This window comes from Madurella fahalii (genome assembly GCF_045866475.1).
Source record: "Madurella fahalii IFM 68171 DNA, scaffold_1, whole genome shotgun sequence".
Taxonomy (NCBI): Eukaryota; Fungi; Ascomycota; class Sordariomycetes; order Sordariales; genus Madurella; species Madurella fahalii.
This window is the reverse complement of record NW_027263971.1, coordinates 185,772-210,877: the sequence shown is the minus strand read 5'-3', so window position 1 is coordinate 210,877 and position 25,106 is coordinate 185,772. Positions and strand designations below refer to the sequence as shown.

At 55.0% G+C, this 25,106-nt stretch overlaps 9 protein-coding genes and 1 non-coding gene across 10 annotated transcripts; 5 read left to right on the top strand and 5 right to left on the bottom strand.

Annotated features, from left to right (window-relative positions):
* Positions 1-9: 9 nt before the first annotated feature.
* On the bottom strand, positions 10-1,494 carry MFIFM68171_00046 (Dockerin type 1; the record flags this gene model as incomplete). The annotated part of the gene is made up of 3 exons (XM_071055468.1): positions 10-320; positions 403-1,097; positions 1,169-1,494. The coding sequence occupies 3 exons, from the start codon at positions 1,492-1,494 to the stop codon at positions 10-12; spliced, it is 1,332 nt and encodes a 443-aa protein (XP_070911569.1).
* A 1,595-nt stretch (positions 1,495-3,089) lies between these two features.
* Positions 3,090-4,879, top strand: MFIFM68171_00045 (MFS sugar transporter-like protein; the record flags this gene model as incomplete). Its single annotated transcript, XM_071055467.1, has 4 exons — positions 3,090-3,194; positions 3,259-4,370; positions 4,444-4,617; positions 4,687-4,879. The coding sequence occupies 4 exons, from the start codon at positions 3,090-3,092 to the stop codon at positions 4,877-4,879; spliced, it is 1,584 nt and encodes a 527-aa protein (XP_070911568.1).
* A 554-nt stretch (positions 4,880-5,433) lies between these two features.
* Positions 5,434-7,820, bottom strand: MFIFM68171_00044 (Metal-nicotianamine transporter YSL2; the record flags this gene model as incomplete). Its single annotated transcript, XM_071055466.1, has 3 exons — positions 5,434-5,546; positions 5,617-7,482; positions 7,544-7,820. 3 exons carry the CDS (start codon positions 7,818-7,820, stop codon positions 5,434-5,436), a joined length of 2,256 nt encoding a protein of 751 aa, XP_070911567.1.
* A 4,027-nt stretch (positions 7,821-11,847) lies between these two features.
* Positions 11,848-13,154, top strand: MFIFM68171_00043 (Endothiapepsin; the record flags this gene model as incomplete). The annotated part of the gene is made up of 3 exons (XM_071055465.1): positions 11,848-12,317; positions 12,545-12,579; positions 12,646-13,154. 3 exons carry the CDS (start codon positions 11,848-11,850, stop codon positions 13,152-13,154), a joined length of 1,014 nt encoding a protein of 337 aa, XP_070911566.1.
* A 1,077-nt stretch (positions 13,155-14,231) lies between these two features.
* On the bottom strand, positions 14,232-14,318 carry MFIFM68171_t1. Its single transcript is given in 2 exon segments — positions 14,232-14,266; positions 14,282-14,318. It is a non-coding gene; the product is annotated as a tRNA-Gln (tRNA).
* A 607-nt stretch (positions 14,319-14,925) lies between these two features.
* Positions 14,926-15,264, bottom strand: MFIFM68171_00042 (CRAL-TRIO domain-containing protein; the record flags this gene model as incomplete). The annotated part of the gene is made up of 1 exon (XM_071055464.1): positions 14,926-15,264. One exon carries the CDS (start codon positions 15,262-15,264, stop codon positions 14,926-14,928), a length of 339 nt encoding a protein of 112 aa, XP_070911565.1.
* Positions 15,265-15,917: 653 nt separating this feature from the next.
* On the top strand, positions 15,918-16,614 carry MFIFM68171_00041 (Mitochondrial import inner membrane translocase subunit TIM22; the record flags this gene model as incomplete). The annotated part of the gene is made up of 2 exons (XM_071055463.1): positions 15,918-16,368; positions 16,439-16,614. The coding sequence occupies 2 exons, from the start codon at positions 15,918-15,920 to the stop codon at positions 16,612-16,614; spliced, it is 627 nt and encodes a 208-aa protein (XP_070911564.1).
* A 1,252-nt stretch (positions 16,615-17,866) lies between these two features.
* On the top strand, positions 17,867-19,129 carry PUT1 (proline dehydrogenase; the record flags this gene model as incomplete). The annotated part of the gene is made up of 1 exon (XM_071055462.1): positions 17,867-19,129. One exon carries the CDS (start codon positions 17,867-17,869, stop codon positions 19,127-19,129), a length of 1,263 nt encoding a protein of 420 aa, XP_070911563.1.
* A 473-nt stretch (positions 19,130-19,602) lies between these two features.
* MFIFM68171_00039 (EKC/KEOPS complex subunit CGI121) lies at positions 19,603-20,280 on the bottom strand (the record flags this gene model as incomplete). The annotated part of the gene is made up of 2 exons (XM_071055461.1): positions 19,603-19,926; positions 20,005-20,280. The coding sequence occupies 2 exons, from the start codon at positions 20,278-20,280 to the stop codon at positions 19,603-19,605; spliced, it is 600 nt and encodes a 199-aa protein (XP_070911562.1).
* A 992-nt stretch (positions 20,281-21,272) lies between these two features.
* On the top strand, positions 21,273-24,282 carry MFIFM68171_00038 (Transcriptional activator acu-15; the record flags this gene model as incomplete). The annotated part of the gene is made up of 4 exons (XM_071055460.1): positions 21,273-21,452; positions 21,584-22,306; positions 22,368-23,439; positions 23,495-24,282. The coding sequence occupies 4 exons, from the start codon at positions 21,273-21,275 to the stop codon at positions 24,280-24,282; spliced, it is 2,763 nt and encodes a 920-aa protein (XP_070911561.1).
* Between the last annotated feature and the right edge of the window lie 824 nt (positions 24,283-25,106).

Sequence of the window (25,106 nt, the reverse complement as noted above, 5' to 3'; positions counted from 1 at the left end):
CAATGCCAGCTACAGCGGGAAATCGAGGACTACAACATTCCGCTCCCGCGGTTCGCCTTTGCCTTCGGCCAACACTAGGAGAGACAGAACATTGTCATGCTCCAGCCTGTGTGTGTCGGTGAGCGGTTCGCCTGTCAGGCCATGGCCCGTCCAAACCTCGTCGTAGCTGGCGTACCCGCTCGCCTTAGAGGCCTTCAGGATCCGCATCTCCGACGCCGCCGTGTTCGGGAGGACGATGTAGAGATCGCCCGCCTTGCTGACGGCCAGCCGCCCGCGACTGTTGCCGCTGACCGGTCTGATTGGCCGTTGGGTCCACGTCCCTGCGACTTGTTAGTCCAGTGCACTCAGGAAATGCCCCATTGTACTGTACGCATCCCAGCCCCTCGAGAAAGGGTTCATTACCGCTACGAGGCCGATAGTAATGCTTCCACATTGGTTTCGTCCCGCCATCTGTTGTGTCCCGGTTCAACACGTGGACACCGCCCTCTTGATCAATGGCCTGCGCCTCCTGGTTGGTGAGTCCCGAGTTTCTTGAAATCTCAAACGCAACGATTCCCTTTGCATCATTGGTGATGGTACTCCCGTCCTTGAGCTGCGCAATGACCTGCCCGGCCCCGTTCTTCCATGTGTAGCCCTTGTCATCGCTGTACGCGTAGCAAATGTTGTGATTATTCTCTGCACCGTTTGGCCCGGCTTGCTGCTTATGCTTTGTATCCAACGGGTCATCCCAACCCTCGTAGTGCACAAATCCGCGGTACACCCAGGAGACATGGAATCGGCCATTGCGGTAGTCCATTCCGTGGACGTACGGATTGCTCAGGATGCCCGTCAGGTGGGCGCCAACGTAGGTAAATAGCCCTGTGCTGCCGCTATAAAGGTACAAGTGGTCGTTGCCAAGCCCGGCCTTGCCATCGCGGAATGAGCAGAACATGTCGTCTCCCATAGGGCCAAAACGCGGATACGTCACGTAACCGAAATGCGGATGGGCCGATGGGAGGCCAGGGAGGTAATCCAGCGTCGGCGTGAAGAGGGTGGCCGTCCATTTGAACTTGTCGGGATCACTCGCAAGCCCGCGGATAGAGTATCGATACCTCAGGCTCGATAGGTTTTAGCATTTTATGGGGCTCCGTCTTGATAGGGAGTGGCAGGCTGCCGAGGCGGTACTCACACATCGCAATGGTGGTCGTAGGAAAGATGCACGGTACCATCCCCAGGGCAGATGCCTAGCTGGACTGTATTGTGACCATCGTCTGTAGTCTGTGTATAGTCATCAAAGATCATCACCTCCCACTTGCCACGGGGCAGCTGCCTTCGAGCAAGGTGGATGTAGAGAGGTTCTGACGGTCTATCTGATTGGAGGAAACTGTAAAAGGCGGAATACTGCCAACCTCTGAATGAGGTAATGGCATCCTGCTGGAAGGCATAGCAATTGATCCTGCATCTACGCCGGATTGGATCCCGGCCGAGGGCCGTCGTGCTGGGTTCTGGCAGCATGAAGGTCTCAAGAACAGGTCTAGCTACCTAGGGTGTGTTACCGGAAATCTGGGAACAAGCTAAAAAAAAGCTGTGCCACATGTACTTATGGAAATGCAAGATATCTGGTGCCTTAGTATTAGTGAACGTATCCATGCGTAGCAGGTAATGCACCTAATTGACAAACGAGCCTGAGAGTACTCTACGTGGGCAAGTCCAGGCGGTGATTAATCCCATCAGAATGGTGTTGCCGTCGACTGCCAGCCGGTCGCCAAGATGGACCCTGATTCGTGGATAAATCTCAGGAAGGGCAACCCAGACATGGATCGGCGTGCGCGACCCGCACGCTTGTACGAGTCGTAGTCTGGCACGGTGGCAAGGACGGGGGTTGACTGAGGGGCAACTGGGGGAATCGGGGCAGCCTGGGAGCGGTTCGTTGCGAGCATGCCGGTTGAGCGAAACGAAGCGCGGCAGATGAGGTGATTGTTCGGCTGGCTAAATTGGAGCTCTCGCCTTGAACTCGCTGGACTCGATTTGGAGACGGCGGCGGCTCATATATTAAATCTGGATCTAAATAGGCCTCAAGCTCTGGCGCTACTGCGGTGGATGTCGGTACTTATTCATTAGCATGTTCGGTAAGGTGTAGAGGCTCGTCGTCTCTCACAGGCGGCGGGTAAGGGGAATTCTAGGCCATGAATAGTCGCACCCCAATTGCCCGAGCTGGTTTCCAGGGTTGATAGCTCTCGGTTGGGGACTGTTGGAGCACGGCCGGGCCCTGGTCCCTCACCCCAGTCATCCCCTCCCCCGCCTTTCCCCCGCAATGGCAGCGGAACTTGAGCTCCACTCTGTGCTCCCCCGGTCCCCGCCACTGTCCGTGTCTATGTCCCAGGACGGGAGTCCCATACTAATCGGCATTGCATCCAAATGAATCATGGGATAAGCAGCATGTTTAGACGCAGGATTGCGAAAAGCACGTACTTTATACAGTTGGCGGGAACTCAGTCAGGATGGCCAGGCCGAGTTCCCGCTCCCGTCGGTGTTAGTTAACCACCTTAAGGTTACTACCAGGTATGTCCACAGCAAGCCGCCTTGGCAACGGACCAACAGACCGTTGTCATTGTGCATGTCAGCCCCCTGCCAGTGCTGTCATCGCCTCCTCTTGGTGGAAAAAAAGGGGAAATGGATCGCTGCCCTGGAGTGAGTCCGTGTTAAGCGCCATCGTTGTTACTTTCAAACAGGAACGTCACTTTGTACTGTTACCGTCCCGTGCTCATACCCCGATGCAGTACCAATCCATCGGCCTTTGTTTGAAAACAACAGTTGACCCTACTACACTATCACAAGGGGTAAGCGACCATGGGGTACTACCCGGGGCCTGGCGCGGCTCCCCAATCAGGTGCGAGTATGCGAAAGGGAAGCGCAAACGTATCTCAGTAAGTGAGATGCAGTGCAACTACAAAAGGCAATCTGGGACGCTGCCGCTGATCTCTCACCCCCGACCTGCGGCACCTTGGAACCTTTTCCATGGTCTTAGTCCCTGAGCCCCCAGTTTGAGGCCAAAAGATTTCCTCTGTCCTGCACCGACGTAAGACTTTAGACCGGCAAGACATCCCAACATGTCGCTGTCGACGAGAATATTGCGGAAAATCGTGCGGAACGAGGCCATGGCCTCGGATCCGTCCGAGATCTACGGCTGGCGCGTGTACTTACTTGCTTGCTCGGTGAGTTGCAGATGGCCATGATGAGTACTGTCTACTCCTGAACGCTGACCTGGGTTCTGGCTAGGCGTGCTTCGGCGCAATGTCATTCGGATGGGACTCGTCGGTCATCGGAGGCGTCATTGTCTTACCACCCTTTATCGAAGACTTTAATCTCGGAGATCCAAAGTCCCCCGCATCCGCCAATCTGTCTGCCAACATCGTCTCGACCCTTCAGGCGGGCTGCTTCCTCGGCGCCTTGCTCGCCTCGCCGCTGACAGACCGCCTCGGCCGCAAGTGGTGCCTCATCGGCGTCTCGGTGGTCATCATGCTGGGCGTCATCATGCAGGCCGCCTCCAGCGGCAATCTGGGGCCCATGTATGCCGGACGTTTCCTGGCCGGCGTCGGCGTCGGCGCCGCTAGTACTATCAACCCGATCTACGTCTCCGAGAACGCGCCGCGCGCCATCCGCGGCCTGCTCACTGGCTTGTACCAGCTCTTCATCGTGACGGGCGGCATGATCGCTTTTTGGATCAACTATTCCGTCAGCATCCACTTTTCGGGCAGGATGATGTACATCTTCCCTCTCTCCATCCAGGCCCTCCCAGCCGTGCTACTCTGCTGCTGCATGTTGCTTTGTCAAGAGTCGCCTCGGTGGCTGGCGCGCCAGGACCGATGGGAAGACACCAAGAGAGTGTTATCGCGCATCCGGAACTTGCCTCCGACGCACCCCTACGTCCAGGAAGAGTTCCAGGAGATTGTCGACCAGCTCGAACATGAGCGCCGCCTCATCGGCGACGCTACCTTCTGGAACCTGCAGCGCGAGATGTGGACCATTGCCGGTAACCGCAAGCGCGCCCTCATCAGCATCATCCTCATGATCTGCCAGCAGATGACGGGCACCAACGCCATCAACACGTACGCCCCAACCATCTTCCAGAACCTCGGCCTGACGGGTACCTCGACCAGCCTGTTCAGCACGGGCATCTACGGCATCGTTAAGGTGACCAGCTGCATCTGCTTCCTGCTTTTCATGGCCGACTCGCTCGGCCGCCGCCGCAGCTTGCTGTGGACCTCGATTGCCCAGGGCCTTGCCATGTTCTACATTGGTCTGTACGTGCGCATCGCGCCGCCCAAGCCCGGCGAGAGCGTGCCGGCGGCGGGCTACTTTGCGCTCGTGTCCATCTTCCTCTTTGCTGCGTAAGTATTGATACCATTACACCACAAAAGGCATAATCTAGACGATGGGGCACAGCTCTAACCATTGACATAGGTTCTTCCAATTCGGCTGGGGCCCAGCCTGCTGGATCTACGCGAGCGAGATCCCCACAGCACGTCTGCGCTCCCTGAACGTGGCCTATGCCGCGGCCACCCAGTGGCTCTTCAACTTTGTCGTTGCCCGCGCTGTGCCAACCATGCTCGTGACGGTGGGAAGCGACGGGTACGGGTGAGTAGTTGCCCAGGAACCGGCCCTTCCGTCTATGATAATGAATGGAACCTAACCCATCCATGACAGGACATACCTCATCTTTGGTAGCTTCTGCTTCGCCATGTTTTTCTTCGTCTGGTTCTGCGTGCCCGAGACAAAAGGTATCTCGCTCGAGGCCATGGATAGGCTGTTCGGCGTCACCGACGCGCCTGCCAAGTCGCTGGCCGCCGACGAGGACTCCAAGGAGACCGCCCAAGTGCGCGAGACCAAGGTTGCGTAGAAGACAGTAGTAAAAGATCATGCTAGCGCTCTTCACATCTAGATTTCCGATGGTAGTTAACGTGGACGTTCTTGGGAATACCATTTCCCATTATTGGTTAATTACTGGGTAGCGGACTGTAGCAGTCCTGTTTTGACTAGCGCTTTACATGTCCCGGGCTACGAGTCCTTGATACTCTTTCCTCCTGACACTCCTAATGGTGCTTATAGTGCGTCTCGTTTTGGCTTGCATGGCACGCTAGATTGTCGATGAAATACCAGTCAACATGATCAGGATCAATGGTTTCGGTGGGGACCGGGCCTGGAGGGGCTCGGACGATCATGCACACCGATTGACAGCAAGAAGGGACGTGGGAGAATAGCTGGTGATTAACGGGCATCAAGCCCCAAGTGTGTCGTTGGTATCTGAGGTATCATTGCTAACCGCTGGAACAGACTGAAAACCAAAGGAGTATCGTGGCGCGTGAGCACATATCCCGTCAAACAGACTGGCGGCCCATCTTCTGGCTCTTTGCCAGGCGAGCCGGACCATACCGCGCGACGACCGTGGCGTGACTAGCACGAATTCAGTGGGCAGGCAATCATGGTACCCTTGGTATAACCGTCGACATTTGCAAGGGTAAGAACGGCACCGACCACACCGCCGAGACCCTCGCCAGCAATGAAACCTGCACACAGATCATGGTTAGTCAAGGGGGGCTCTGGAGAGCAGCCACGATAAACGGAAATAAAACTCACCAGCGGCAACGGCATAGCCATAGATATCCCAGGTTCTCATATTCCACTTCCTCCAGACTGCGGCAATGATGGCCCCGAGAAGGGCAGCATTGGCGAAGACGGGGGCGGGAATAACCCAGGACAGAGCGATGGCGCCCCAGTTGGGCAGCCACTTACGATACTTTTCGCGCTCACCCACCAGGTAGAAGTGGCGGAACACGACCTGGATGATGGAGAAGACGCCCATCACGATGGCAAAGATGCCACTCTTTAGGGGGATTTGGACATTGGGGTCCGTAACCGCCTGTGCGACGGCGGCCCAAGCCGACACGGACGGAACCAAGAAAGGGCATTGCTGACTCTCGGATTCAACCCTCCAAATGCAAGGGTAGGCTGTGGTGAAAAGCACAAACAATCCCGGGCCAAGCCATACCGAGACGAAGCTCCCGATGGCCTGGGCAATCCACTGCTTGACTGGGGAAGTACCGACCAAGAAACCGGTCCTGAAGTCACTCACTAGCGCTGTGGCGATGTCAGCACCGCCCGACGCAAGACTGCCAGCCACCAGATTGAGTTTCTGGGCGTGCTGAACAGTGTAACCTTGGTTCGACGTGGCAGCACCAAAGATGAGCTGCGATGCCTTGGCGGCGGCCGTGAGCGGGGTGGTGTCGGTGACTGCGCCGATTTGGATGGCGAGGAATGAGAAAAGGAAGGCGAGAACGATGGCGAGGATCGTCAGGCCCGGATGCATCTCCCACTGGAAGTGGAAGACGAGCATGCCGATAACCAGCGTGGCGACTAGACCCAGTAGCCACATCCAGTCCTTGACCTGCTGCTCCGGCGGGAAGGGGTCCTCGACCTGGTTCTCGGCCTTGACCATGGGGGCACCGTGTTTGGCGAAGAAGGCGCTGGACTTGCCACGCGCAGTGATGGAATCATTGATGCCACTGCAGGCTTGGTTCCAAAGCGACTTGACACCGGTCCAGATCGCCTTGTACTGAACAAATAGCTCAGCCATGGACGAACAAACCATGACCATGACGCCGGGCCAGAGCAGCCAGTACCGAGGGGAGGGCGTCACCTGGCCGAGATTGCTGAGGGAAGCGAACGAATAGTAGGAATCCCACTGGGGGTCATCGGGTGCGAGCTGGATGCCAATGCACTCGCCATAGTGCACCAGGGCAGGGCCGATGATAGCCCAGGCCATCACGGAGCCGGCAAACATGGAGATGGCGGGGTTCAGACCGATCAGGATTCCCGAGCCAATGAATGCCGGCGTCCACTCAAAATACCAGCCCCAAGACTCAATATTCAGCGCCCAGCTGGTGTAGCCACTCCAGATGTGGATCCAGGTGAAAATGTGCCAGTCATAGAGGATGCCAATGGCGTAGTAAGACGTGACCCGGTGGACCAAGGCGCCGACGAAGGAGATCATGAGACACTTGAGCTTCTTCACGGCGTCGATGCTGCCCGCGGCGCCAGCATGCATGGAGCGGATAGTTAAGGCGACGGCGGTCGGCGTGGGGAACATGAGCTTCAGCTCGCGGGCGACCTGGATAATGAAGAACTTGCGAAGCGGCGTCACGTAGAAAAGGCCGATGAAGGAAGCGACGAGAGTGATGGTGAAGATGGCACCGATATCGTCCATGGGCGTGTGGCCCTCGCCCATGACACCAAGGCGGTACATCGCGGGGATACCGGCAACAAAGATGCCGCCGGTGCCGCCGGCGCCCGTTGCTGCTGCCTGGACGATCGAGTTCTCTTGAGGCCCGAAGACGCCGCCGATGATGGGGATCTTTCCACCCGACTTCTCCAGGAACTTCAAGATGCCGTAACCAAAGATGGCGCCAAACATATTAGCACTGAAGGTGAAACCTGTCTTCAGACCTGCCATTGACATTAGCCCTGTTGCCTTTACATACGTGCAGAGAACCGGGAATAAACACACCAAGATACAAGTTGGAGGCGCAAACCAACGAACCCAAGATGCAGCCGACAACGACGGCCCTAACGGTTAGGGGGTTGCCCTCGGGGGGTATCTCAGCGTCCATGAGTAACGGTCGGTAGAGATCCTCTTCGACTCCCTCCTCCTCGGTTCCGGTCTTCTCAATCTCCACGTTCTGCTCCTTGAGATCCGCCGTGTTCTCAATGGGCGGCTGGCTCTCGGAGAACGGATGGACCGTCCCGGCGGCCGCATTGGCCTGCAACGCCTGCTTTTCGTCCATGGCGCGGCGCTTCTGTGCTGAGTCTCTGACTGGACTAGACCACCAGGAAGGGACTCCCGTCCTGGGTTGACGGGGGCGGTATAAGATGGGTGCGTTGACGTTAGGACGGGGCGGAGAGAAGTTCAGGACAGCGGGACAGTGGTTCGCCGTGCGTATTTAACGTCGTGTGCCCACCCGCTCCGAGTATGTATGTACAGGTACGCCGGCCGTGTCCGAACCAACGGTTGCCCTGCCGCGTGTGCTTGGCTCGCTTGGTGCAACCACCAGGCCGAACCGAAAGCAGAATGTGTTCTGGCCTGCTCCTTTTGCGCTCGCCACTGGGGGCAAAGCGTTCCACCTTTTGCGCTGCCGCTGACCCATGATAAGGAATGGAACCCTCCTGCCGAGGTCTCGCTAGGCATGCAACCATCAAATCAGATGTGGAGGGAGGCCAGGTGAAGGGCAATTGGCGTTATCCAACGCCCGGCCAAGGGCGCCCCTCCCATGGACACGGCGGTCGGTTGATTCGCCGGAACGAGAGGCACGCCGCATTAGGCAGGTCGATAACCACCGTTTAAAGCGGAAAATTGGGGATCGCGAGAGATGTGATGCATGGGCCGTCTGCCGATCTGAAAAGTGCGTATGTGGGGTGCTTTAGCCTGTATGCCCCGAGGCTCAGCACGGTGCGCAAAACACCAACTATGCGCATGCCAAACGGCACTGTCTCCGGCCCGAGCCACCGAGCAGCTGGATGGCATGGGGAAGTGGCAACCCCTACACATGACTTTTTCAAGGCTGTGTTAAGTTCGCGGTAAAGGTCTAGGTCTTTTGGGTCGTTTAAGGATCGGGTGCGGGACGCGGGAGGACCGAACAGATACGGTAATTCTGGGCATACTATCTAATTAATGTAGACAACGTAACACCACTTGTGGTTTGGCGAGACCAGAGGCGACATGGTCACACACAGATTTTATTGGCCACTCGCTTACATGTGCTGGAAATAACGTAGTTGGTATTGGACAAGGCAGGTTGACGTCTTCGGCCTGCAGAAGCACCATGCCGAGAGTAGCAGGAACTTGGCTTTTCGGAGGACCCCGCTTTTGGTGAAACAAGCCCGGTCCATGGCCCACCGAAACGTGGAACACACCCACCGCAATCGGCCTGGACGTCGCTTCCGAACTGCCCTGATAGCACCCGTGAACAGTTCCATACCTACTGTGATTCCAAGGGCGCGGACTCCAACCGCGCAACAACAGGAATCCGGCGGATGTTCGATCACCTCACAGATGCTGCCTGTGGCGGAGTACCATGATGGTGGGTCGGATAGTCCACAGTTAGGAGGTGTCAACAAGACGGGCAGTTCCAAGTTTGCCACGATATGCCGCGCCTTCGATTGTTCGGTTCCCATTGCCAGTGCGTACCGCCCGTTTCAACATCTTGGATCCTAGACACCCACTCTCCCCAGCTTTCTCTTAGACCATTTTAGCTAAAAAAACCTTAGTCGCAGTACCCACAGGTAGAACAGGCAGGTGCCTCCCTTCGAGGTTTACTGGACCTTGTTGTGCCAATGTCACATGTAAAGGTGCCTGCAGACAGTCACGCATGGACAACACGACCAAACACCCACATCTGACGATATTGGCTGGTCCCCTGGAACTTGGCCAACGAATCCACGGTTCAGAAACACCGGCCGCCACGCAGGAACAGCGGGAAACTATGTTAGATCCAACTGCATGGAACCGAACCGAGGTCCCCAGTTTTTACCCTTGAGTAAAATGGCATCATTTTGGATCGTCCCGCAACTTACGACCAACTTAACCCGTAGGAGCGGACGACTAGGTAAGCTGCCGTACTACCTTACCTCTGCGCAACTTCAGTCAACATCCCTAAAGGCCGTTGCGTGGTTCAATGTGAGGAGCTAACTGGGACGATCTACACCCCATTCTGAACCGGCGATAATTACAGCTTAAGCAAACACAATCAATGTCCTGCCCGCAAATCTGTGCTGGGCATGCTGTGGCGTCTGATTGGTCTTTGTTGCGAGGGGATATTCAGCTCCGTCTGTTATTGCCGAGTAATGCCTGGCCCAACACAATGGCATCCGTCTGCTACCAAACGTACTTAGGCACCTTCCAATCCAGGCTTTGGCCGCTAACCCGCCCACCAACCAACCAACCGACCAAACCAGTACATTGCATCGTCCAATGTGAGCAATCAAGTGGAATGCCCCCGCAAAGCAAGGTGAAGAGAAGTGAAGGAATATTTTTTCTTTTTCTTTTTTTCTTTATTTTTTCTTTTCCGAGTTTCTTACAAGTAAACGTACAGTGCGAACGCAACGCAGAACCGCTGTCAATTTCTCGATACGATACCCGAAGCACGTGTCGTGTATCGATCTGAGCCCATGCAACACGCGGCGGTGGATCCCCACAACACTAGCATCGCCAAGACCGAAAAGCTTGTCTCCTGCCGTTCCTGCAACAGCGTGCTTGTGCTAAAATTCCCGTTCCAAAATGTTGTCGGGTTGCATTCCCAGGGTCTCTCGCCTACCCAACATCACCCATACTTAGTGCGTTCGACACCTTAGTCATATCAGACCGACGCCGGAAGAAATCCTGACGGAAGCAATATTCGTTGGTAAGTGTTTGCATAATCGAGGGTCAAGGCTTAAGAGATTCGGCGCGACTAATTACCTTGTCCTTGTGCCTGAGCATTCTACCACTCAGATTGTCATCCCAGATTATGGTATGGAGGCTTTGATGTAAACATACACTACAAAACATTACAATGTGTCCAAAAGCGATCTGAGCACTAATACGCTATGTTTTTCATATGTCTCGAGAAACGAAACTAATACCAGGAATCAAACCAGTGCCCAACCGCATGCGAAGTTGTACGGAAGAACTGCAGAATCGCAGTGTGGGACGACTGGCTAACGGAATGAGCAATCGTCTGAGAAACACATCAGTGTTAATACCGAGAACCGACCCTGTTCCGAGTCTGAGAGTGTTCTACACACACCATCATTGTGAAGGTACCTACACTGACTATATAGACAGACCAAGCCTCCTACCTTGAGCAAACATAAATGTGGGGTCCAGTTTTCATAGTGCTTAATGAACCTCTCTGATAGGTTGCCTCCTAGGGTTCATAGTTGTCAAAACCATGAACGGTAAACTTTGTGTAAGCCCTCTCTCACCCTCTACAACAGACTGCTGTCTTCTGCTGTTCACTTTCCCGTCAGAGAATCCGAATCCCAGCGGTACCTACAGTCCCGAACTGAACGCTCTGCTTCTCATGTAAGGCAGATTGACATTAACAAACGTCTTAGATATGGATGAAATCCGGGGGTAGTGCCCCAGGCGCTTAGGGTTACTCTAACCCAGATATTAAGCGCGTTTGGAACGGGATCATTTCATCCTACGCAACGGAAGAGACAGGCTTGCAGCATGACGTGGAACGGGTTGGATGAGAGAGAGGCAGAGCATCCCATCACGGGAACGGACAATTCGGGGAGCCCGCTCCGCCCAACATGCCGGCTTCGGTCGTCTCCAACGCCCCGTAGCGCAATGTCGGTCCATTTATCTCCTGTAGTTCTTGTCATTCTGGAAGTGTACCGCGCCACCTATCACTAGGGGTGACACTGATGGTTGCGGGTGGCCGGATGGTGCTTGCTCAATATCAAGTAGGCTCGGAACAATGGATACTCGTTACCAAAGTACGGCCAGGTTTGCCATGTCAGAAGTCACACTTGTCGCTCATTAACACGATTGCACGACTGAAAGGCCGGACACAACCCCCATCCGCTCTTGCCTTAGGTCCCTGCATTAAACCCAGCCAGGGAGGAACGCACAGGAGATAACCCAACATGCTGACCGAATCCCGCAGTGTCAGAACAAAGTCCGATTACAAGCGCATACAGTTTGCAAGCCTCGCTGGACCGCGGTTGACAGGCCGGTGTTATCCAGTTCATCGTCAGATTTTCCAATCTCCTTCGGATTTACCTTTGCCAGCCAACAATCGATGGTGTGTTGAATCCTCCGCAGCAAATATGCAACCTGGACTGGTTATCGCTACAACAGCATTCGCGGTCGCGGTTCTGCCCAATGTCTTGCCCCCCTCTTACGAAATTGCCAACCCAGAACAGCCGGGCACCGTTTCAGTGAAGCAAGTTCGCAACCCAAACTTTGTCCGCAGTGGCCCAGTCGCACTGGCCAAAATCTACCGCAAGTACGGCGTGCCACTCCCGAACGGCCTTGCAGCGGCTGTGGCCAGGATTCTGGGGAGGAGGTTGACGGGCAGTGAGATCACAACGCCAGAAGCCAACGATGCCGCGTACTTGACGCCGGTTTCGATTGGTACTCCTTCCCAAGTGCTCAATCTTGACTTTGACACGGGCTCCAGTGATCTCTGGGTGCTTAGTACCGAGACTCCTAGGAACCAGGTCAATGGCCAAACCGTCTACGATCCCAGCAAAAGTTCCACAACTGAGAAATTACAAGGCTACACGTGGTGGATCCGGTATGGCGATGGCAGCGGGGCGAGCGGCGATGTCTACCTTGACACGGTCACTATCGGTGGCCTGACTGCCTCATCACAGGCGGTTGAATCTGCCACGAACGTCTCCGCCAAACTCAGAAACGAAGCAAACCTGGACGGCCTGCTCGGCCTCGGCTTTGGCAGCCTCAACACAGTGAAGCCAGCTCGCCAAAAAACCTTTTCGAGAATGTTATGTCCAATCTTGATAGTCCTGTATTCACCGTCGACCTGAAAGCCGGTGCCCGTAAGTGTGGCTAGGCATGACCCTGTTTCGATTGATCGTTAGACTGATAATCCATGATGTGCTTAGCTGGCCGGTACAACTTTGGTTACGTCGACCCAAGCGCTTACACGGACAATGTCACGTACGTCCCCGTCGACAGTAGCAAAGGCTATTGGGGATGGACGTCGTCGGGTTATGCGATTGGTTCGGGGCCATTTAAGAGCACCGCAATCAAGGGCATCGCAGATACGGGTGCTTCTCTGCTGATACTTCCGAGCTCAGTGGTCTCAGCCTATTACTCACAGATTAGCGGTGCCGAGTACAGCTCCGAAGAAGGCGGGTATGTCTTTCCATGCAGTGAGACACCACCCGATTTTAGCTTTGGCGTCGGTGGCGAGGGTGCTGCAATAACAGTGCCCGGCGAGTACGTCAATTACGCACCGGCGGACTCGCTAGGGGATACCTGTTATGGGGGGATTCAACCAGATACGGATATTGGGTTCCCGATCTTTGGAGATGTAGCACTGAAGGCCGCCTTTGTAGTCTTTGACGGCGGCTCCCGGCAGTTGGGATGGGCACCTAAGTTGCTCACTTAATTTATATAAGTGGCGCTGTTTAGATGGCGGTATTGGGGGTGGGATCTTTAGAGTCCGCAGTGCCACTTGGGTCGTTCCGGCCAACTTCTCTCTCTCCGCAACTGGGCCCCTTTGCGTTGAAGACAGCAATTAGCGAAGTTGACCTGTTTTCTCCTACCGTCAATATGAAGGTCAAATCTGTGTTCAGATACTAATCCTTCGCTCGTAATGTATAGAAATATATGTCGTTCACGGCAAAGTCGACGGAACGCAAACTTCTTATAAACCTTTATGAGATCATTTAGCTAGCTCTGGCGCCAGCCTTGGAGAACTGGTGCAAATGGAAGCTATTATACCTGTTAAAGTTACGTGCCAGTCGAGAATATCAGAAGCATACTACTGCAGCATTAAAGAGTGGCACTAGGCAAGTCACATCACAGAACGTCCAACTTAATGTTATGTCATATCTGGGCAAGATATCACACAATACTTTTGCAAGGGAAATTAAATGCATTTCGAATGAGGGTTCTTATTATTCAGGTTGACTGGGATCGTGGTCTTCTATTTAGGGATATTTGACATGGAAAACGCTGTTCTCATTCTTCGTCAGGCTCACTCAGTCTTCCCTGCCAAGCCTGCAGCTGGTGCTGAGAGAATAATTAATCCAGAGTTGGTGGTGAGTCTCATGCGAGCCTGCCATTCTGTTATGGGGAATGAGAGACTAACAAGGCAAAAAGAGTACTTGTGTGATGATACATCAGTCATACTACTGGTGCCTAGCATCAGAACCTGGGGATCCTGGGTGATTGTATATAAGCATACCCCTAAGACGACTTCCGGACCAACTTGCTTCCTATGTAACGCAGATAGACTTCTAGTATATGTATATTAATGACCTTCCTCGTAACGACGCCCCTCTAGAAGCACTGCACCCACCCCAAGGAACCACCTAGTATTCAGGATTGGAAGATGTCTACACAAGGCGCTTGGACATTCGCTCTGTAATAGCCTCCAATTGCACCGTGAGGCGGGGCGTAATCACAAAGACCCGGTCGGCGATCGTTGAACCGCTGACTGCCAAAAAGAAAGACAAAAATGAGGTCGTGCCCGGGTTCGAACCGGGGTTGTTGGAAGGAGAGACAACCTCTTCAAAATCCAAAGTGCTAACCGCTACACTACACAACCTGGTGGGCAAGTTGTTGATGCGTCGGCCCAGTCCCGCGTCTTCCAGTGTGATTCTGGTGACCATCGAACTTAACAGCACAGAGGACTCGGCTTGGTCTAACCCATTTCATCCCCCTTGGATTTAGAGCTCGGCCGGTTACCTTTCCAAATTAATGGTAACCCGATCTGAGGAGATTCCGTACCGAGTGTGGGTGAGAATTGCAACAATAAGCAGTGCATCCTATTATGTGCACGCTGAATGCCTTTGCTATTTTTTCCCTCCTGACTTGGAGATGGGACTTCAATGGAGTTTAGTTGAACTTGGCGATGGCAATCATATGAGGCTTCGTCCTCGACGCCCCAACTCTGACCTCACGCCAGTTCGGCCGTCAACGTGGAACAGCTTGTTCTATCAGTGAACACTCAAGAAATCTCACTCCATCGCTTCCTAGGAATCGTAGCAAACACTCGTACGCCAAGATTAGAGAACGTAACTCCGAGGAAGAAGTGTGGTGTGTGGTGACATGCGTCTTCGCAAAACTGCCATGCTTCCTGGGTATCACTGTTCCTAACGCCCTGTAAACCTTTACGTATGCGAAACCTAGCACACCAAGGAAAACTCGATTCCTTAAGGTTGTTCTTCGCCGCCCAGCATTGGGCATTCCACATCAAATTCGGCGTCGGATTCATCCATGTCGGGATCCAACAGTGCAAATGCGAGAGCGCACATATCTGTGACCTCTTTGTCGGCTACCGTGTCGGTGGTCTGAGTCTTGAGATTCTTCCAACCTTCAGATAAGTCGTTGGGATTCTTTGGGAGTGCGTAGGCCATCTTGACATCGCGGTCACCGGCTGGTATCGTCGTTATAGGCGCTCGAGGGTTCGAAGTGGTTAGGCCGCTGGGGTAGCGGTCTCGGAGGATCGCAAGAAGCTCGGTGGTGACGCGAGAGAACGGCCAGTCAGGCATCACAAATAGAAAGATCGTGTGAATGCCATGCTTCAGACGGATGGTGATCTTGGGGTCGTCGACGGGGTTGTGCGAGTTTCGAGGCTACAAGAGACTGTCAGCGAGAGGGAATGCAACTACCGCCACCATATCCAGCGGTTGTGATGAGGGCCGGAAGAGTCATACCATTTTGCGCGTATCACGGTCTGATTCGGAACGATATTCGGCTGAAAGGGACGCACGAACTGCGTCTTTTTGGTCAATTCACGTAGGTCTTCAGGTTCTTGCTGGTGCATCATGCGAGGTTCCGTTAGAAACAACTTCAAGGCTCTGCCAAGGCTGAATCGCCGAGTTCTGCGGGGCATTGAATCCTGGAGGGAGGTCCCTGTGCCAAGTGTACTGTAGCACTTAGTGGGGTCGGGAGCTCACAAATAGTGCACACTAAGCTGGAGCTTGGACCATCTGAGATTTCTGCCTCGATCATTTTCAGGCATCGCAGTCCGACATGAGATGGGCTGGACACGACGGACGACTGTGCACGATGCGGTTCTGATGACCCCGCTTTGACGTCTTCATTGGCTTTTTTTTTGGTATCTTTTTTTTCGCTTCTTCGGAACCGCTCGTCCTGTATTCCGTTCGACCTACTACGTTGACTGGGTAGATTAGAGAGTACGATGGCTTCGGGAGACGACAGGACGCCGTCGCGGCTTGCGCATGGACCGGGAGCCCCGCTGACCAAAGCAGAGATTGAGCGTCTCTACCGCGACTCTCGGCTTTCCATACCGCCTGGCATTCGACTTCCGATGGCCTCCACGCTGTCTTTCCTCGCCGGGTTCACGTTAGGAACTGCCCAGGGGGGCAAGGTGGCTGGGCTACGATTCCGAGCCGAACATGCGCACAAACTGCCCACAACCACGACCGGCTGGTTCCTCTACCACAAAAGCAAGAACTATCAGGTTGCCTATGGTGGAATACGTGAAGGCCTCAAGATGGGATTCAGAATTTGTTTCTGGAGCACGGCCATGTTTGCGATAGAGCAGATGTTCGATTCGTATCGTCGAACGGCCGACCTCTTCAACACGGTCACATCTTGCGTCACTGTAGCAGGGGGGTTTAGCTATTGGAGTACGCACTTCTCATTCTCCAGCTTTGCAGGTCCTTTAGTCCATTGCTGACACCTGTGACAACGCTGCAGATAATTTCTCGTTGCCCATGACCGCTCGAACTACTAAGGCCGCCCTTGTTGCTGGACTCGTATATGGAGGGCTTCAGGACCTCTTGGGTGTGGCAAGAGGACGCCGCATTGGCTATGTCGACTGGATCAAATACCAAGTGGGCTCACCACGACAGGAGCAGCCGAGAAGCCAATAGGCGAATGCCCCCTCGACGACTTGACCCGGTCCTATTCGCTCTTTATCTGCCCCGGTGGACCGCCCTACGTGTCTTTCCTGCGAGCTGCATCTCCATAAAGCGCAAGAGACTTTCTCCCCGCCCTGCATTGGCATGGACGGCGAACCGCGCTTGACGATGAGAGGCACCCCAGCAATATCGAAATGCCCGCGTGACCATTCCGGCTCGTCAATCAACAACCCAGCGCCGATATCAACCGCACTACGTCCCCGCTTAATCCTACAAGACGGGGGTTGCGTTGCTTCAGAGCGTTGTCGCCAAACGGTCGATGCTCTTAAGCCGCCGACTGCTCGACCGAGAAGTCTCGGGCCCGGTTGCCGCTGGCCCCTGATTCCGGCTATAGCGCCATTGAGAAAGCATGATTCACGGGAAGCTGCTCCAGCGCTACGCAAATTCGCTTGGCAGGCCCCGCTTTGATCTTGCTCTGAGCTTTCGATTCCTTTCGTGGGGCTGCACCTGCGATGCCGGCAGGCGGCCCTTTCCCCACAGCCACGGCTATCTGCGGCCTTTGCGAAGTTCCCACTGGAGATTAGATAAGGAGACCAGCGATAACATCATCGCCTGCATCAACCAACCTTGACAAAGGCATGTCCGGACGCACAACGGCGAATCGGCTCCTGCCGCCATCTCTCGCGGATTGGTGGGTTCTGGCATGTTCTAGTCCCGGCAGATTGCGATACCGGGAAGCAATGTCCGCGGGGCAGCTCGTCATCGGGCTATATCTGCTAGTTTCTAGGTCCCAATTGAGGCCAATGCCCGTCATGAAGCCTCCCACTGAGTCTCGTTCCCAAGCTCATAGGTAGTACACCTCCTGCGTTTTTTATTTACCCCCATCGTCGTGGTCTTGCGCTCAGCACCTGTACTACCCTCGACACTGCACGGCAAAACACAACAGGAATAAGAAAAACCGCTGCGGTGGTCATCGAGTGCCATGGCACCCATACCTTCGCGGCCACTACCCGGCATCCTTCCGGCAGCCCTCAGGGCGAGGACAAGATCAGTCCTTGCGGCTTCACCTGCAGTTTTCTATTTGGCCGCTGCCTCTCAAACCTCTCCCTCATATTCGCGCCTAATCGCCCTGGTTACGGCGAGGACGGCATCCACACGGTCCCTGCACTCATCGACCAACCAGTCATCACCCTCTGGGAATATCACGTTGCATGGTGCCGTTGACATACCACCATCAGCTGTCCCAGACGAACAAACGAACAGAATGGCGCGGCCAGCGCCGTTGGCTGTTTTGCCGCTGTCCACCATCCTTCGTTCTCTGATGACGACAACCATCTCTTCCTCACCCCTTCTTCTCCCGCCATCATTGGCCACCATGTCGGTTTTAGCCAACACCACCAACCCGGCCCTCGACCCCGATAAGAACCCGCTTCTGCGCTACGTCCTAAAAAAGACTTTCTACGCCCAATTCTGCGCTGGTGAGAATGCGTCCGAGGTACGGCAGACGATCCAATCGCTCAAGAGGATTGGTTTTGGTGGTGTCATCCTAGGTTATGCGAAAGAAGTGGTGCTTACCGAGGCACAAGCTGCGGGTCTTGAATCCTGCGGTTCTGGCGCTGTTGCCGACGAATGTGTGAGGACCGAGGTAGACCCTTGGGCGACGGGGACGATGGAGACGGTTCTGCTTGCATCGCCCGGTGACTTTGTCGCACTCAAATTTACTGGCGCTGGACGACAGGCTCTGTACGCCCTTTCCAGGCGCCTTCCGCCGTCCGAGGCTTTGGCAACCGCCATCGATGGCATCTGCCAGCTCGCTGCATCCCGTGGTGTGCGTCTCCTTTTCGATGCCGAGCAACAGGCCTTCCAGCCAGGTATTGACGGCTGGACGCTCGAGTTCATGCGCAAGTACAACACTCCCGATCGCGCCGTTATTTACGGGACGTACCAGGCATATCTAAAGGCGACACCTGCGACATTGAGCCGACATCTCGCCGCCGCCTCTGAAGGAGGGTTTACGCTTGGTGTCAAGCTCGTCCGCGGCGCATACCTGGGTTCTGATCCTCGGAACCTAATTCATGACACCAAGGCCGACACCGATGCGGCCTATGACGGGGTCGCCGAGGCTTTGTTGCGGCGGCAATGGAGCGCACCGCTCCGTCCGCAAGACGGATGCAAAACGGCCGCGTTCCCCAACGTGAACCTGGTGCTAGCTACTCACAACCGAGACTCCGTGCTCAAGGCGCAGGCCATTCTTTCTGAGAGCGATGTCAATACCGAGGTGGCCTTCGCCCAACTACAGGGCATGGCGGACGAGGTCAGCTGCGAGTTGGTTGCTACCAAAAAGACGGTGATGAAAGCGAATGCTTATAAGTATCTCGTTTGGGGATCGACGGGCGAGTGCATGAAGTACCTGCTACGCCGGGCACACGAGAACCGTGATGCTGTGCAGCGCACGCGCGCTGGACGTGATGCAATGCGCTCGGAGTTGGTAAGGAGGATTAAGAATGTGTTCGGTCTCACGAACTGAGGGTGCATGGCGGGGTGCCGTTGGATGCGAGGGAGGAGGACGTGACTACCATGGAATGCACCTGTTCCCTTAATAGACTTCGGTCTGATTGTTGATTAGTAGGCGTCTAGATGGAACTCTGATAGAGGCATGAATAATGACTATTCTTTCACATGGTTCATGACTGATGCCCTGCAACCCACATCCCGTCCTCCCGCGGCCCCAGATCAAGAACTCTCGGATGGTTAAAAGCTGCCCCTCTCTATAGCCCCAACACGAGGCCGGTGGTTAAGCCCTTCTCGAAGCAGTGTAGTCCCGGCCCGTGGTGTCTCTGCGCTAACCATACCATGCCAGCTAGAACTGTAATATTCCAGTCTCCAAATTTAGATCCAGTTTTATGTGCTCGGTCACCCTACCCGAAGCGAGCTCGGGAATATTGACAGCCACACCCATCCCCGAACCCGACTCAGCACCGTGGACCTCGCCCATCCCTATCAAAGCCCCCGCAGTGCCATGCCCATGATAACGAGCCGCTCCATCTGTCGCCGGCGCTCCTCCTCGTCGCCCAATTTTTCCAGCGCCGGCACGCCATTGAGCCGGTAGTACTTGCGTACCTTTGACCAGTCGGTAGCGTGGGATAGCTCAGGGTCCGTTAGGGGCGTTGGTATTCCCTCTATGTGTTTCATTAAATGGGCCCAGATGCTTTCTGGAGTCTGGGTTTGAGCTTCCGGGGCGGAGAGGGGAGAGACGACCTTGACCACGATCAAGTCTTTGGTCTTGCCGGGCGTGATGCCCCATCTTCGGTAGGCATCTGCGATCTGGTGGAAGTGGAAAATAGAGTTAGAGCTGCCGGGCAGAAAGGGATTTCCGGGATGTACGAAGAGCGTGGGGAGTACATTGTTATTTGTGCTCAACGACACTACTATCTCTGAGTGCACGTTGGGCGTCCGCAGTGACCCATCGATCAAAACATTAAGCGCGTTGTAGACGGCTGAGAGTAGATGTAGTCGGGAGGCGACTGATGAGGCATCGACAAAGGCATACTCGAACTCGCCGTTTCGTGAGAGGAGCTGTGCGTGGAGGAACTCGGTGTTGGCTACGTCGCGGAAGAAGGCCGCGTAGACTCGGTATACTGGTGGTACGTGTTCTAGGTCGAGCTTTTCAAGAGCCATCTTGTGGTATGCGAAGGATACTACGAAAGCAAGATAATGCACCTCAGGTACTCGGTTCTTGGATTGGGGCGGGGGCGTTGGGCGTCCCGTGTGGCAGGAGGTGGGGTTGTAGCTCTGTGGTTATGGTTGCTCGTTTCCAGCTTGCTTTATGGGAGGCTGCATTGGCAGAACAGATGCAAAAGGTGTCTCTCAGTGATTGGTTTCCGTTCGCTCTCACGGAAATTCTTTGGTATATGTTATCTTTCGCCAGATTGTATTGGAAACTGCTTTGTGCGCTAGGGACTTGTTCGACGGAGGTTGTAGCGCGGGGTATGAGGTCCGGGTGGATTCGTCCTCGCTCACTGTGCTCAAAAGGGTCCCACTATGAGCACATTAGTTTTGGTCTAACGCTTGCAAGCTGGAGAGTGCCTCGGGAAAAAGCACACATGTAATAAGCTCTATGTCTCAGACCCTTCCTGTGACGAGAGCGTGCCGCAAGACCGTCTATGGAGCAGGTCGTGATCCGGCAGTTTTGCTATCGACAGCCACCCACCCCACTTTCCAGCTCCCCCTGCCACCCGCCCCGGAGGCGCAGGTTGTACCCGAGCCAAGCCTGTACTGTTCATACATACGCACACTGTGCTCCCGATGCGGTACCGCGCCTTACCCATGTTCGCCTGCCCGCTATGGGCGGCAGCAAATACCGACGTTCTGGACGCGACTCATTAATTAGCGGCCCTACCTCAGCAACAGGGTCATGCCATCGCCCCTGAGCGTCCGGGGCCGCGGCATTCTCCATCCCTTCCATCCATCGTCAACGGCAAAACCCGTCTCGAATCGCATCCTCGACCCAGGCACGCAGAACACGGGTCGGCCTCTCGCGCGTTGCGCATTGTGCGTTGGACCATCGCAGCGACAACAATTGAAGGCTTTCCGTCCGCCTCGTCGCCGCCCGTGTTGGCGCGGCACAGCATCACCCCATATCACAGGGAGCTGCCGGTCGCCGAAACACCATGCCTCAAGCCCGCCCGCCCAAGCGGCCAAGCGACGCCGGCGATGTCGTAACCGACGGAGCTTCGGCGCCTAAGGTGAAGCTAGCGCGTCTCGAGCGTGGGCCCGAAGACTTTTCGAATGTAGTCAAGAGCAAGCTGCAGTCGTACACGCGTACCGGGCAGGCGTGCGATCGGTGCAAGGTATGTACACCCTTGGTTGTCTGCACGGCGACCTCGCTTCCTATCGGCCAGTGATCCGTCCGCTATCCAGGCAATGATTCCAAACCAAAGCTTCCGAACTTCAAGTGCTGACAATTGCTGTGTTTTTCCAGGTCCGGAAAATTCGCTGCGATGCACTCCCCGAAGGCTGCTCGCACTGCGCCAACCAGAACCTCGAATGTTATGTGACGGATCGCGTCACCGGCCGCACGGAGCGCCGGGGTTATCTGCAACAGCTCGAACGCGAGAAAGGCGCTATGCTCATCCATATCCGCGAGCTTGAGCAGCTACTGAAGAGCAACGGGGTAGAAGTGAGGCCTTGGCAGTGGCCCGGCTACACCACCACCTATCCTCCTGGTGCCGCATTTGATTCCCTAGGGAATCCCGTCCAAAATTCGTCTTCGAAAGATCAATGGCACCAGGTTGGCCTTCTGTGGGTCAAGAACGGCCGGCCAAAGACGCCGGCAGACACAAGCGGATATACGCCCTGGTCGTTGCTCGAGCCCAGGTCGACCGACAGCTACCTGGGCGTGTCCTCGGACAGCGCGCCCCTTAGTTCCATCAAAGGAACAACGCTATCTATTCTGGGCACCACCATTGACATAACGTCCTTTGATGCCCCTGATATGGACGAGCCTCCCCCGGGAACTCCCATCGGCTCGCCATTGTACAACAAGTCCGTGATGGCCTTCCTCCAGTCCACGCTCAACATCAACCCGGCCTTGGGCAATGTCGAGCTCCCTTCCAGGCTGGATGCCTTCACATATGCCGAATGGTATTTCCTGATGATCTCGCCGTTCCTCCCGGTTCTGCACAAGCCCTCCTTTGACCAGCTTGTAAGTCGAAGTGTCTCGACCTTGCGCCGACTCGACCGCTAACCCCCCATCCCTCCCAAAGTTGACGCGCATTTACGATGACCCGAGCTTCAAGCCATCGGTACCAGAACTGGTAATCGTCCATATGGTCTTCGCTACTATCTACTTTCAGTACGGCATCCGGAATCGGGAGGAGCCCGAGAAGCACGCGCAGCTCAACGAACTGTCCAACAAACACTATCACTGGAGCTTGAGCAAGTTCTTCGACCTCGCAATTTCGCAGACAGTGACTGCAGTCCAAGCCCTTGCTATGATCGTCTCGCACACGCGCAACTTTCCCAAACCTGGTTGTTCATCAACAATCGCCAACTTTGCCTTGATGAAGGCGATCGAGTTGAACCTTCACAGGGCCGTCAAGATACCGGGCGGCGGCACGACGCTAGAAAACGAGGTACGTAAAAGAGTCTGGTGGGCTATCCTGGGCGTCATGTGCACCCTGAACGGCCGCCTCGGCAGGCCTATGCCCATCTCCCTCGGGGAAATTGACGTCGACTTCCCGATCGCCATCAACGACGAGCTGCTGGGTGAAGAAGGTATCCTGGATACTTCACAGATTGGCCATTGCAACTACCACGTCGGCCTGGTGGGTTTCAAATCCGTGCCGTTGTACATGGAGATGTATTCCAAGATTTATAGCGTTCGCCGGGACCCCAGCATATACGTCGAAGTCGTTCAGAAGCTCGATGAGGCGATGCAAAACCTAATGGCCAACATACCCGACGAGCTCAGGGTGGAGAAGTGCCAGCCGGGAAGCCAAGTCTTCGCTCTTTACACTCAGGCCATCTGTCTCGAATTCACTCTGTGCCTCAGACACCCTTCGGTTTGTATGACGGACGACCCCAAATTTTGCGCCGAGAACAGCAGAATCACCGAAGATGTGGCAAGGAAGCTCCTCAAAGTAGTCGCATCGCTGCTCAAGGTGAAATCCTTGGACACGACGTGGTATCAGCTAGCAGTGTACGTCGCCGCCATCTTCTCAACGCTCGTGGCGCATTGGCAGAGGCGGTATGAAACAACAGCGTCGGAAATTTCCACGCTCCGGGAGGAAATGTCTTTGTGGCTGAGCATTATTGAGGAAATTGGGCGCCTCCTCGGTAAGACTTCTGCATTACTTCTTTCAGACCTGCCCTGTTATTAACGCAAATACAGGCACCGGCGGCAGGCTTGCGGCTGATATCAGAACCATCATTGAACGGACAATTAGCTGGATTGAGCAAGACATGGGCCGCAAACCTAGCACACCGTCCAGTCAAGCGCCTATCAAGCAGCAGACATCGCCGCCGTATCAGCAAGCGTCCATGAAAGCCAAGCAGCAGCCAAATAACCCCCTCGCACCTCCGAGCACAGCGCCAGCCGCCGGTGAGCAACGCAACACTGGCCCGGCAAACGGCAACAGCTATTACGACTCCGGTACAGCAGCCTCAGCCACGCTGTATCCGTCTCTGGGATATAGCGACCAAACAACAGGTAGCGTCGGCACACACCAGAGCGGAGGCGCGGTGAATGCTTCAAACACGGTCGACTCAGCAGATAGCTCGCAATATCTCTATACAGCAGCGTCGGCCGTGACAGCAGCAACAGCACCGAATACCACAACTGCGAACGAGCAAACGACTCCAGCACAGAACCCTCTCATCGCGTTTGCCTCGCAAGCAACACAACACGTTGCTGGACAGGCGGCCGAGAATTGGCCGTCGCAGCCTCAGCTCATTGCACATAATCCGGTGTCTACAAATACATGGCACGACTGGACAGCTGCCATTGCTGATAGCCAAGACCGATACAGCGCCAATGCTCTCCTCACTCTAGGATCAGGACGGCCCGGCGATGTCAATACAGGCGGAGAGGCTGTGAGTGTCGGGAACGTCGCTACTTCACACACCGGACAGTGGCCGCTCCTACTATTCGACGGGACTGGCGCCGCAAGCGGTGCCTAAACTTCTTCCTCTCGCTTTCCCGCCATTTTAAGCCTGAGTCTGGCATCGCCAGGATCCCATTTTATTCTTGTCTAGCATGCATTTGCATGTTGATGGTTACAATGTTTCAATATTTCGGCCATCCCAACCGTATAGTATAATCCCTTGGCCTCTGTACTCGGTAAAGGATGAGCGGCGGCGTTGGGGACTCGGAGTCAAAGGAGTACAAGAGGTCGTTATCCCTTTTTCTGTTTACTCGATGTCCCCCCTTGTCCAGAGATAACTTGGTCCTTGGCGACTCGGATATGGTATATATATAATCACCTCGTTTTCGTTGGGCTTTGTTATCAACAACTATGCTAGGTATTTCAGCGATAGAGTCGCAGTGTCTTAATTGCTACCACCTCACGGGGGAGACACAGGAGGAGGAGAGAACCAATATTAGTCTTGCATCGATGAACCTCTACTGTGCGGCTGCTTCGCCGGCAAAGTTTTATGTGCATCTCCCAGTGTAAGCGGTGCAGGGTGCCAGCACTCCGTGCGCTTCCACCGAAAATGGAACCTGCTTAATTTCTCTGTCAAACTCGATCGTCTGCGGCTCTTGCTGGCCAATTAGGGCATCGTCTGCCCCTTGGTTTGGTTTCACTCTCGCCTGTCATCGATTCGGCGCGGCACGCCTTGTTGCAGACGTACTGGCGCTGGATGAAATTATCTGCGAAACCCACGATGGTTAGGGTGGGTTTGGCCGCAAGCACAGCGATGTGATAATGGAGCCTGAAGATCTGCGCGCTGTAGGTACCGACAATGTTGGCGCTAACCGATGGCCTCTTGTCGTGCTAGGCCGG